Raw genomic sequence first — 12,770 nt, forward strand, 5'->3', positions numbered from 1 at the left:
GCATAAAAATGAATAATACACAAACAGTTGCAAAACAGATGAAAACACTTATGATTGTTTGAACTGTTTTAAAAAGGTCATGCTGTGTCTCATGGTTGAAATGTGTCTAGCAAAATGCTGATAAGGAAGTAGTAAAACAATGAAAAATGCTGGAAATTGTTGTGTTATGCTGCTTTGTGTAGCATAAGCTGCTTCCTTGATGTATGCTTTGACACAGGAAGCTCCAGACTATGAAATGAGTTCAATGTGTTTATTGAACTATTAACACAGTTCTTAAATGAGTTTGACTCTCTGCTAATCTAGCTGGAGTAACTCAGTCTATCTTTACCAGCCTGCTCGAAGCCACATGCTGGGTGTGATGCTGTTGATCAACCCTGATGTACTCTCTAGATGTCTGTCTGTGGAAAGAGGCAGAGCATGTGTGCCCTATCATTTTATATGGGTTGTGAAGTGCCCCCTTGTGGTAATGCCACCTCTGGATACCCTGATTACTCATTGGTTGTGTCCTGTTGTAATGACCCATTTGCTGTATGTCTGCACGTCATGGCACCTCTGGTGCTCCCTCTAGTGGTTACTTAGTTGTAGTGTATTTACATTAACCCCTTCTGTATATACAGCATATCACCACAGAAATACATAAGCGATTCATCAGATAAGAGAGGAGGAGGGTTAACATGTCAGGTGAACCTCTGCATCACTGATAAAACAGATTGATACAGGAGAAATGGACTGCACCAAAGCACGACTATTACTGTAAAAAAAGGAATTCATATTCATTTAAATTAAAACAAGCAAGCGGAGTGGATAAGACTCTTCACAGATAAGCAGTTGTGAGGAGTGAGAAAATAAATTCAGGCAAAGTAAACTAAAGCAGAGACACTAAACAAAGCATGAAATGGTAGAGATTGCTTAACCCTAAAAGTCACATAAGGAATAAGATGTTTGAGTTCAGGACAAATACAACAGGTAATTATTTGTTCACACCAACAGTGATCAAGTGAATTTATTATGCAGTGGTGTCCAACACTCTCTGCAATCTAATTAGCATTGTCCTGCCATATTGGCTTCTAAAACATTAGTTTCAGCACCTTCGCTAACAGTTGTTCAAAGGGAAATTGTAACCGAACCCAAACGTTGGGAAATTGATGGAATCGGGTTGCAGCACTGGCTTTATATTGAAGTCAGTGGATAGTAACATCAGCATTCTGCCCAGTACAGTGAGTTTCCCACACACACTGAGGTTAAAAATTACCCCCTCTTATGGTGACATGGTGGCACAGCGGTTAGATCAACATAGAAGGAGGCCATTCGGCCCAATGAGTTTGCACCGACCCTTCAAAAGAGCACTCCACCCAAATCCACTTGCTTGTCCTATCCCAATAACCCCTTGACCTAACCTATACATCCCTGGACATTAAGGGGCAATTTATCATGGCTAATCCACCTAACCTGCACACCTTTGAACTGTGGGAGGAAACCGGAGCACCCGGAGGAAACCCACGCACACACGGGGATAACGTATAAACTCCACAGTCACCCAAGGGCGTAATTGAACCCAGGTCTAAAAGATCTTAAAGGGTAAGGATGAGAATCCACCGCCCTCCCCCAATGGAGTCACAGAAATGCAATTTTTGTTTTGCAAAGCTCACATTTTGCTCACGTTGGCACGCCTAACCTCTGATATTAGAGCTTATATTGTTCCAAAAAGAGAGAAACAGACTGTATTATGTTCAGGAGAGAGAGAGAAAGAGAGAGATGGGGGGGGGGGGGGGTGTTCGAGAGTGGGGAGGGGGAGATAGAGAGTGTGTGAGTGGGTAAACCGACCTATCGGTGAGGAGGGCCGGGCCTCCCATCCAGGGAATGAGGTGCTTGCCTTACTCGTGGAACTGGACCTTGATATCCTCCCGGAACTGTTTACAGGCGTAGCCAAAAACCAGCAGCTCCACTACCTTCTTCTTCTCTTCCCCCTACTGCTGCTGCTGCTTCTTGCGATGGTTGGGGAAGTGTAGGCCTGAGCCGGGGCCATGACTGCGGTGTGAGTATGGAACCCCGGACCCTCCCGCCCTACTTCCGGCGCTACTCCAAAGCACTGCCGTCTCACAGCGCCAAAGACCCGGGTTCGATCTCGGTTCTGGTCACTCTCCGTGCGGAGTTTGCCGTGTCTGCCCGGGGTCTCACTCCCACAACCCAAAAGGTGTGCCGGATGGATGGATTGGCCACGCTAAATTGCTCCTCAATTAGAATTTTAAAAAAATATGAGCCCCTTTGTCTCAGTAGAGCAATTGTATGCCTAGCATTTTAACAACTATTATTTTCTTTCATGCCCTGCACTGTTAGTGTTTTACAATAATTTTTAAACCTTGCATTTTTCTTTAAGTAATGGAAATTCTGAGCATCTTGCAGGGTGATCCTTGTAGTCGAAGTAATCTTGACTCTTTCAGTGAAATGCTGCCATTTGTGATGCCTCCTTTGCATTCATGGAGACCATCACCGCACAAGGTGTTTCTTCTGTACTCTCATGACGAGAGCTTACGGACACATACAGTTTAATAGCTAAATTGGGAAATTTCCAATTATTGTTGAGGTACTTAACAGAAGAACAACATTATTTATTGCTGGATAGACATTGATATGTATAATGATTAACGACTGATTAGCTGTTGCAGAAGTACCAGAGGGCCATTACTGAGATATTGCAATTATTTAGTAAGTTATTATTGTGGAAGCAATTTCTAGCCACTTCAGTTCATATTTTTTCATAATTCAGCATCTAAGACGACTGGGAGGGTTTCCTTGATTGAGACACTATGGGTGGGATTCAGGAGGCCTGTTTGCCACTTGCGCAAATCCCATTATGGCCACTAAATCTTGCAAGAGGGCCATAATGGGATTTGTGTTGGCGAAAGGGCGTGAACCTGCTTTCCATACATTACCACCTGTTAATATATACTTACCGGGCTTGAGGCTGTAATGTCCGCCCACGCCTTATTCTCCCATCCAGTTGTCATGACACCACGCTGGTGCAAATCACTTGCTGGCTCTATCAGGCCCCTTCCCCACCAGCGTGAGGGTACAAACCACGCCACCAGATTTTCTTTGCGCTAAGTACCAGAAAATTAAAAACTGCGTTTCTGGAGAGAAACACGCCGGTTTTCATGTCAGACCCTGATAGTTTACTCTTTGGAAAATTTTGCCCTATGGCTATTCTTACCCAGCAAATGAAGTGCATGTCTGAAATGCACCTGATAATATTGGACTCTTTTGAGCATCACAGCTTTTACTCAAGTTTAGTTGGCCAGCAAGTTATTGCTATTTTAACCTGGCACATAGTTACCAAGCATAGGATGTTGTTTAAAATATTTTTTTATTTTCTCACAGGTTCAAAGGCTATGCATTTGTCAATCACAATGTGGAATTTGAACTCCCTAAACCCTTGGCTATGAGTGACATTGCTGTGCGGATCTTGCACACCCATTATGACCATATATCTTGCCGCAGCCCTAATTTCTATACCCATCAGAGAGCTTTTAAAATGAAGCCCGCTGCAGTTGAAATTGGATCAGCTCTAAATGAAGATGAGGAGCCACAGGCAGAGGGTGAGCAACAGGAAATTATTGAAGACCAGAAAGCACCTGAAGAACAAAAAGCGCCTGAAGAACAAAAAGTTCCCGAAGAGCAACACACTTTAGAAGCCATGCAGTCAGTTGATGAAGAAGCAAAGACTCCTCGACTAACAAGAACAAAGGTATAGAGATGTTGGTTTGCAACTTAGAAGCAGGTCTCAGTAGTTTAATCAACATTATTTCCAGTAAATCTGAAATGTGTAGTGGCATACTGCCAAATTTTGAGGTGCATGGGCTCTGAGAAAATGTGTTGGCCATATACTTTCCATATCTACAACCACGTTGTTTTCCTATATAAATCATTTGCGTCTCCAAACATCAGTAAAGTTCTGCTTTTTAAGTGAAAAATATTAGTGCCAGTAGACATTTTATTTTGGACCATATGGTATTTTGAATCATTCGTCTTTAGCAGAGCAAGAATTTAATTGTGCAACGGTTTAATTATTTAATTCAATCCGATTAAAACATTAATTATAGAAAACTTTGCTTACTTCTGATCAGGCATGGTATATGGAGGGATCATTGCTTTTATTGATTTATATTCTCATGGGGAGGTGATGGTGTAGTGGACTAGTAAACCAGAGTCCAGTCACTGGACTAGTAAACCAGAGATCCAATGCTCTGGGGATTCAGGTTCAAATCCTGCCAGGGCAGATGGTGGAATTTGAATTCAATAAAAATCTGGAATTAAATTCTAATGAAACCATTGTCGAATGATGTAAAAACCTATCTAGTTCACTAATGTCCTTTAGGAAAGGAAATCTGCCATCCTTACCCAATGTAGTCCCCTCAAGGGCAATTAGGGATAGGCAATAAATGCTGGCACAGCCAGCGATGCCAACATACAGCAAATTTGAAAAATATATATTTATAACCTAGACCTGGGTGAACATGACACAATTTCAAAAGTTGAAAATATTGCACGTATTGGAAATATTGTGAACTGTGAGGAGGACAGTGATAGAGTTGATGGACTTGATGGAGTGGGCAGACATGTGGCAGATGTTGATGTGCTGAATGGACCCAAAATGGCAAATCTTCCAGAATTCTTGGCCCAAAACTCCTAAAAACCCAAAAGATGTCGGCAAACGGTAGCTCAAAGGGCTGGCGAGAAGGCAGAAGCGGGGCAAGGGGCAACGAGCAGATGGACCAGCGGACACACGAGGCGAGGCGGAGGCCCAGCGAAACAAGAGAGGGGTCGACCTGCGACCTGAATAGAGGAACATGAACAGGCAGCAATGCCCTCCAACACACCGGGGGATGGATGGAAGACATTCCTAAAAACTGGCTACCATGAGGGAGGCAATCAAAATGGAACTGAAAGAGGTGGTGACGGAAGAGATGGCCGCCCTCCAGCGCACAATAGGTGGCCTGGGAAAGAAGGTGGAAGCCCAGGAAAGGATGATCCTGGACCTGGAAAGGGCGGCAACCGACCAGATCGTGGCTCTGGAGATCGAGGTGAAGAGGTTGGTGGCGGCCCAAGGGAACCTGAGGGGAAAGATAGAGGACTAGGAAAACAGGTCCAGGTGACAGAATGTCCGTACTGTAGGGCTGCCAAAGAGGGTGGAGTGACGGGATCCAACGGTCTACATCGTCCAAATGCTGGGCAACTTGGTCGGGAGGAACAGTTTCCCAAAACCTCCAGAACTCGACAGAGCACATGGGTTGCTCCGACCAAAATCCAAGACTGGGGAGCAACCGAGAGCCATCATTGCGAAGCTCCACTGGTACCAGGACCGGGAAAAGATCCTTAGATGGGCCCGACAGAAAAAGTTGTGCTCATGGGAAGAAAACAGAATGAGGACATTGGAGCAGACCTCACGAACAAAAGGGCCAAATTTAATAAGGCAAAATTGGCAATCTATAAGAGCGGGGTGAGGTTCGGCATGTTGTTCCCGGCCAGACTCTGGGTAACGGATGAAGGGAAAGAACGGATGAAGGGAAAGCCACCCTGGCGGAGGCCGAGGAGTTCGTAAAAACCAACAGCCTAGAGAAGGAACAGACACGGCAACGGTGAGGGCAGCGGGGGAAAAGACAAAAGGTGGAGGAAGAAAAGGAACCAAGATCTGCTGTATGGACACTGTGTTTGTGCGGGACTGCGCTGCCTTGTTCTCGGACTAAAGTAGGAGGACAGAGAGAAGGAAGCGAGGATAGGGGAAATAGATGAGGGGGCGTGAAGGGAACGGAGATGGAAAGGAAAGGGTTCGCAGCGAGACAGAGACAGGCCTCAGCAGGCATGGAGCAGGCCGAGGAATCAAGATGGCGTCCCAAGCAACCACTTTGGAGGGTCCCTAAACAAAGGGAGACCTTGGAGTGCAGGGGGATGGTACGGCATGGTCAGCGGTGTCCTGGTAGGGGGCACCGTTAGTACTGGTAAATGTGTACGCTCCCAACTGGGACGACACAGACGTTATAAAAAAGACAATGGCGAAAGTCCCCGACATTGACACTTACCGACTGATTATGGGGGGGGCGACTTTAACTTTAACTGCGTACAGGACCCACTCACTGACTGATCATAGAGTAGAATCATAGAATTGTAGAATCATAGAATTTACATTACAGAAGGACTGTCATTCAGCCCATCGAGTGTGCATCGGCCCTTGAAAAGAGTACCCACTTAAGGCCACGCCTCCAACCTATCCCCGTAACCCAGTAATCCCACCCAACCCTTTTGGACACTAAGGGCAATTTATCATGGCCAATCCACCTAACCTGAACATCTTTGGACTGTAGGAGGAAATGAGCACCCGGACGAAACCCACGCAGACACGGGGTGAACGTGCAGACTCCGCACAGACAGTCACCCAAGACAGAATCGAACCTGGGACCCTGGAACTGTGAATCAATTGTGCTAACCACTGTGCTACCGTGCTGCCTGATCGAGCCCGAGAACAGGGAAAAAGACAGGCATGGCTAAGGAATTGAGGGCATATATGGAGCAGATGGGGGCAGTAGACCCATGGAGGTTCCTGCACCGAGGAAAACAATAATTCTCATTGTTTTCGCAAGTGCACAAAGTATATACCCGTATCGACCTCTTATAGTGGGGAAATCGGTGCTTCCAGGAATTACAGGAGTGGAGTACTCCACGATAGTCATCTCCGACCACACTACGTGGATGTGAGGTTGGAGACGGCTGTGCCCCACATGGAGGCTGGACACGGACCTCCTGGCCGACAAGGCCTTCTGCCAGAAAACATCGCAGGCCATAGGCGACTACAGCCGTAATAGGGAAGTCTCACCTTCCACGTTCTGGGAGGCACTGAAGGCCCACATCTAAGTGATATGTTCGCAGACTTGCTGGCAAGGGGCGCTTAACCTCATACGCTAACGCAGGCCACAATCTCATTGTTACCCAAAAACGACAAAGACCCGATGGAATGTGAATCATGTAGACCCATTTCGCTGCTGAATGTGGATGCAAAAATATTTGCAAAGGTCCTGGCCAAAAGGCTGGAGAACGCCGTACCGGAGGTGATCGCTGAAGGCCAAAAGGACTTTGTCAAGGGTATGCAACTCACTGCGAACATCAGGCGTGTAGAAGGGTGTTCTTTTTATCCCACAACAGGCTGGAATTGGGTGTCACAGATAGCTGTGGGTGTCTCTCCCCTGCAGGCTTTATAGAACATAGAACAGTACAGCACAGAACAGGCCCTTGGGCCCTCGATGTTGTGCCGAGCCATGATCACCCTACTCAAACCCACGTATCCACCCTATACCCGTAACCCAACAACCCCCCCCCCCCCTTCCCCTTTAACCTTACTTTTTAGGACACTACGGGCAATTTAGCATGGCCAATCCACCTAACCCGCACATCTTTGGACTGTGGGAGGAAACCGGAGCACCCGGAGGAAACCCACGCACACACGGGGAGGACGTGCAGACTCCGCACAGACAGTGACCCAGCCGGGAATCGAACCTGGGACCCTGGAGCTGTGAAGCATTTATGCTAACCACTATGGTACCGTGCTGCCCTACATAATTCCACAGTCGAGAATCTTTGAAATCAAAGACCCAGAAGCATCACACTGGGACCACTTTGCAAGGGAGAGTGAGCAAGCACCAGCTATCCTGACCGCCACCTACACCTGTGTGACTCTCTCTTGTCGGTGGCGAAAACTACCACCGTTTAAGTGCCTCGCTAGGGCTGCTTCACAAGAGAGAGAGAAGGAGGAATCCCTGTTTATCCCTAACCAGCTGGTTCCTCCTGGGTGAGCGTTTCAAGGCGCCCAAACCCCCTCAAAGATTCTCGACTGTGGAATTATGTCCTGGCATTTGAGTGTGACTTGGCTAGGGTGAGCGATAAGAGAACAGGCGAGACCACAACCAAGGCGAATTGAAATCAAGTAATTTATTGAAGAAAAAGGACACGTAGTTTATGAAATCCACAACCCAAATTGAAATCTACACACACACACTTGCAATTATGTCTATGAGAACTAGGACTAACGGCACAACGAAAAATCCTTCCTTTAAAAAGTTTGAGCAATGTTTTACAGGAGGTTATATATACCGTCTCTTACCACCCCTCCTCAACAAGCCTAGCCTAATTGGGGGTTTCTGTAAGCTGACAAAATATACTCATCACTTCCTAGCTGAATGGGTCTGTTTAAAAACACACAAAATCTTCAGTTCCCCTTTGGCTTCTTGGGTCCCAGTTCGTTATGTCTGTCTCTGCACCTGGTTCGTGGAGACTTGCTTCTCCTGTTGAATCCGTAGTTCTACCTTGTGGTGGTCGCTTTGTAGGTTTTTAAGAGTTTCTTCTACTTGGTTTTCAAATCTCCTCCAGCCCAAACTTCTGTGCAAAACTTCTCAATCGGAAATTCTGAGTAACAAACCCAAGATCGCTTTTCACTTGTCTGTGTCCTGTATCTTTAAAGCGCACATGTTTCAATGGAGCCAGCTGACTCCTCCCACTGATCTATTTCAAAGACAAAGGGCACGCTAATTACCCTCAGGAAGAAGTTAACCTGATCAGTTTCTTCACAATAGTTGATGACGTCTCAGGAGCTTGCCTGATGGCTCGCAAATGGCTCCTCAGAGATACTGGGACAGTTTGAATTAGTTTGCCATTAGTGGAATAGGTTTCTGTCTGGTTTGGGCAGAAACTCATTTCCATAGTCATTGTCTTCCTCAGCTCACTTTGAGCCATCAACATACCTGGCATAATTTTTCTGTTGGCTCTGCCCTGGCCCATTGTCCCGCTTTGTTCTTCTCTGGGGTGATCTTGTGAGTTGTATTTCTCTGCCTGGCTGCTTCCAGCCATTTTGTTGCAGACTTTTTGCAGGAAAGTTTTCTTATTTTAAAATGCCTGTAAGTCTTGCCATTTCTGTAGCAATGTTGCCCTAACTGGCACGGATGGAGAGTTGCCATAACTTACAGGCGGCTGATGAACGTAAGAATTTCTCTACCTGGAGAAGATCAAATATGCCATCCGGGGGCCGGAGGAAGGCTTTCTTTCTGCATGGGGGCAATTTGTCGGTCTGTTCCAGAACCTGTTTGAGGCCAGCAACAGCAGGTAGAGGGGGAACTGGAAGGATTAGAGAGGGAAAAAACAAAAGACAAGAAAGAATGCCAGGGACGCACAACCCGGGGGGGCGGGGGGGGGGGGGGGTTAAGAAGCAGAGATTCTGAGATGGACAAAGAGGGACAACATGTGGGGGGGGGGGGGGGGGGGGGGGGGAGGCGATTTGTGGGGGGGGAAGAGGAGATTCTGAGACGGACAAAGAGGGACAACATGTGGGGAAGGGGGGGGGGGAAGAGGCAGATATTCTGAGACGGACAAAGAGGGACAACATGTGGGGAAGGGGGGGGGGTGGAAGAGGCAGAGATTCTGAGACGGACAAAGAGGGACAACATGTGGGGAAGTGGGGGGGGCAACCCACTCATCCACAAAAAAAATCACCACTGCTAAAGCCGACAAAGGGAGAAGAGAAAGGGGGAGGGAAGGGGGGAGCAAGGAGAAGGGGGAGCGCACCCCATGATTGACCAGGGAGGATAGCAAGGCGAGTGGTGGGGTTAGGGAAATGGGGGCTGGGGGGTGTGCGCGGGGGGGGGCGGGGAGGTCACGCCGAACTAGACGGCAGCAACCTGTAAATGAAGTAACGTAAGACAAAGCCTTTTTTCATTACACTGTGCAGTAAATAAACACAAACATCAATGTACATAATGTCAAAAATGCCAATAAAAAGATTTTTAAAAAGACGTGGCGGATGAAATATAATGTAGACAAGTGTGAAGTGATACATTTTTGTCAGAAGTACAAGGAGAGGAGTCATAAAATAAATGATACCATCCTAAAGGAAATGCAGAAGCAGAGGGACCTGGCTGTATGTGCATTAATCATTAAAGGTGGTGGGGTGGATTGAGAAATCAGTTAATATATTGAATCCTAGGTTTTATAAATTGAGGACAGAATTCAAAAGCAAGTAAATTATTAACCTTCATAACACACTGGTTCAGCCTCAACGGGAAGGATGTGAAGATTTTAGAAAGATTGCAGAAAAGCTTTACAAAAATGGTTCCAAGCATGAGAAACTATGCGGATAGATTGATGAAGCTAGGGCTGATCTCCTTGGAGGAGAGAAGGTTGAGAGCAGATTCACACTCACATTCTATCTCTCCCTGCTTCCACACTCTCTCCCCATCCCCTCAAATTCTCTCTCCCCTGCCCCCTCACACTCTCCCCTGCCCTCTCCCACTCTCTCTCTCCATGCCCCCTCACATTCCCTCTCCCACCGCCTCCTCACACGCTCTCCCCTGCCCTTTCCCACTCTCTCTCCATGCCTCCTCACACTCTCTCCCATCGTCTCCTCATACTCCTCTCCTCTGCCCTCTCACTCTCTTTCCCTCCGCCTTCTCAAACACTCTCCTGCACCCTCTCATACTCTTTCTTTCCTGCCCCTTCACACTGTTGCACGTTTTACTATGGGCGCAAAACGCGTTTATTGGGGTGTATTAACTTCCAAGTGCTTAACACCACTAGGCTCTGTCTTATGTATTTATTCAGCTTTAGGAGTCGCCAGTTGCCGTATAGACAACGTCACGAGTATTCCAAGGTCAAGTTCAAAGTAATAAAGACGATACACCGATTAGTAAGGTCCAAACGATAATATTTATTATACAGTTATAATAAATACTCATGCACACACTAAGAGACTAAGCTATGACTAAACTAAAGTAATCAGAATACTTATCTAACAGGAACAGGCAAGGTCAGGGAGCGAGGCCTTCGTCCTGGTCTTGGGCTGCAACCTTCAGCAAGCGTTCTGGTCACTGGGGGTTCTAGCGGGCTTAGTTCGCGTAGCGAGCGTTGTACTGGCACTTACGATTCGGCGGCTGGTGCTCAACGGCTGGAGTCAGAGTGGATCTTCAAAGTCGTGGTCAGAGCCGGAGCACGGAAAAACAGACCGGACAACACGAGGTCCCTATCTTTTATAGGGGTTCCATTGTCCTTCCCTCTTCTTGGGCGGGCTCTACCTATTGGGTCAATTCCTTATCGATACTGTTTTAATTCCCCAATGCGAGGGGGTCTCCGTGATGGAGGGGGCGTTTCTTATGCCCTTTTGTTTGGAGGTTTCTGGTGCCTCGATGTCTGGGCCTTGATTAAAATGTGTCCATTCAGAATCAAATGTATCTATTGTGTGGGTGTTCAGGTCTGATTGCCTCATTAGCATGCAAAGCGTTTTGCCATTTGCACCTAGCTAAGGTCTTCTCACCTGAGCCCAAACTGGTTTCTGCTGCTGCAGAATGCAAAATGCTCTTTGCAGACTGCTGTTCTGGCTAAACTGTCTGTTTCCCAGCAGTCTTAGCGCTTGGCCTATTTTTGTAGCTCAGCATCCATTTTAGGTGGCTACATTCCCTCCTTGTGATCCTCACAATCAAAATATTGTGAAGGATCACAATGTACGTCGCCTTGAGTGCATCTGGGTTGCCTTCTTTGTGTCCCCTGACCTCTTGCCAGTTCCTGGGCTACTCTATCTTAAACTTTGGGAAGAAAAATTTTTACCTAACATCTCTACTTGGCGCTATGTCAAAGGGGACATGCATTACCATAAACTGGGAACCTCTACCTATCACAATTATCCTTAACTTACTTAAACATTTTCTCACACTCTAAAACCTTAACCATTCACACCACAACATCACATTTCCTAACTCGGCAGTCGAGTATAGGACAATACAATACAGGGTCGAATTTTTTTATTCATTACACAGTTCTTTATTCATCATGGGGCAGAGGGGATTGATGAAATCGGAAAATCGGAGATCGAACTCCATAGACGGAAGGGCAAGAACGGGAGGCTCTCCTCTTCCACTTCCTCAACCTGAGGGTCTGTACAAGGATAACGAGGATCGCAATCACCAGTAGTGATTCGATTACGTATGACATGGAGTACCATGTCATAAATTTAGTGCACCAGGTCTGAACCTCACTGATCAGAGCTGAGCACTGGGGAGTGGTTGTAAGGGAAACATTTACGGTGGGGGTTGTGGGGGAAACGTGTCTTGTTTCCACACAAACAGATATAACAGTTAACAACAATAGGTGAGCTTCCATCATCTTTATCTTGGTTTCCTTCTTTCTTCCTCCTGTATGGACAATCCTTGCTTCGATCCCTGTCTCTTCCTTCGAAAGCTATGGGATCAAGCACAGTATCTGTCAATACACAGTTTAAGATCTTTACCTGTTAGTGCATCTGTCTTTTATATTCCGATTGACCCTTTAAAAATGACTGGGCAAGTCACACCCTGTGACTCCCCTCATTTTTTTTTTCAAAAGCGAATTTGAAGACCAGAATACACCTAACAATCCTTCTCCTGCGAGCCGTCTCGCAGGCTTTGCTAGTTTACCATCCGAATGTTCCTGGATGTAAATAGCATGTGGGATGGCGGCCGAAGGGCTGCCTAACGAAAAATGAAAACAAAATTTTGAAAGAAACGTCCGAATGAGTTGCGTATGGGCCGCTACGGGTACGAGTTGGATGGGATCCCCGGGTAGGGCGTGCTGTGCCATATCCGAGCTTGGCTGACCAAAGTGGGTTCTCAGACAGGGCGGGTCCTCAGTGCCGTTTGTCCACTGCCTGAGTAACCTGGAGTAAAACGGGTACGAATGTGGTTACCGTGACTTGCAGCCTCTATTCG

The 12,770-nt window shown here is 46.7% G+C and overlaps 1 protein-coding gene across 4 annotated transcripts in view; it reads left to right on the forward strand.

Moving 5' to 3' along the window:
• cfap94 (cilia and flagella associated protein 94) overlaps nt 1–12,770 on the forward strand; it is a 175,356-nt gene that overhangs the window by 41,467 nt on the left and 121,119 nt on the right. For all 4 annotated transcript variants that reach the window (XM_038811017.1, XM_038811013.1, XM_038811015.1 and 1 more), the window contains one exon: nt 3,379–3,745. In XM_038811017.1, the coding sequence (XP_038666945.1) occupies nt 3,379–3,745 (367 nt within the window). The remainder of the gene's footprint in view (nt 1–3,378; nt 3,746–12,770) is intronic.

The sequence above is a fragment of the Scyliorhinus canicula genome, chromosome 11, assembly GCF_902713615.1.
Source record: "Scyliorhinus canicula chromosome 11, sScyCan1.1, whole genome shotgun sequence".
NCBI classification, from domain to species: Eukaryota; Metazoa; Chordata; class Chondrichthyes; order Carcharhiniformes; family Scyliorhinidae; genus Scyliorhinus; species Scyliorhinus canicula.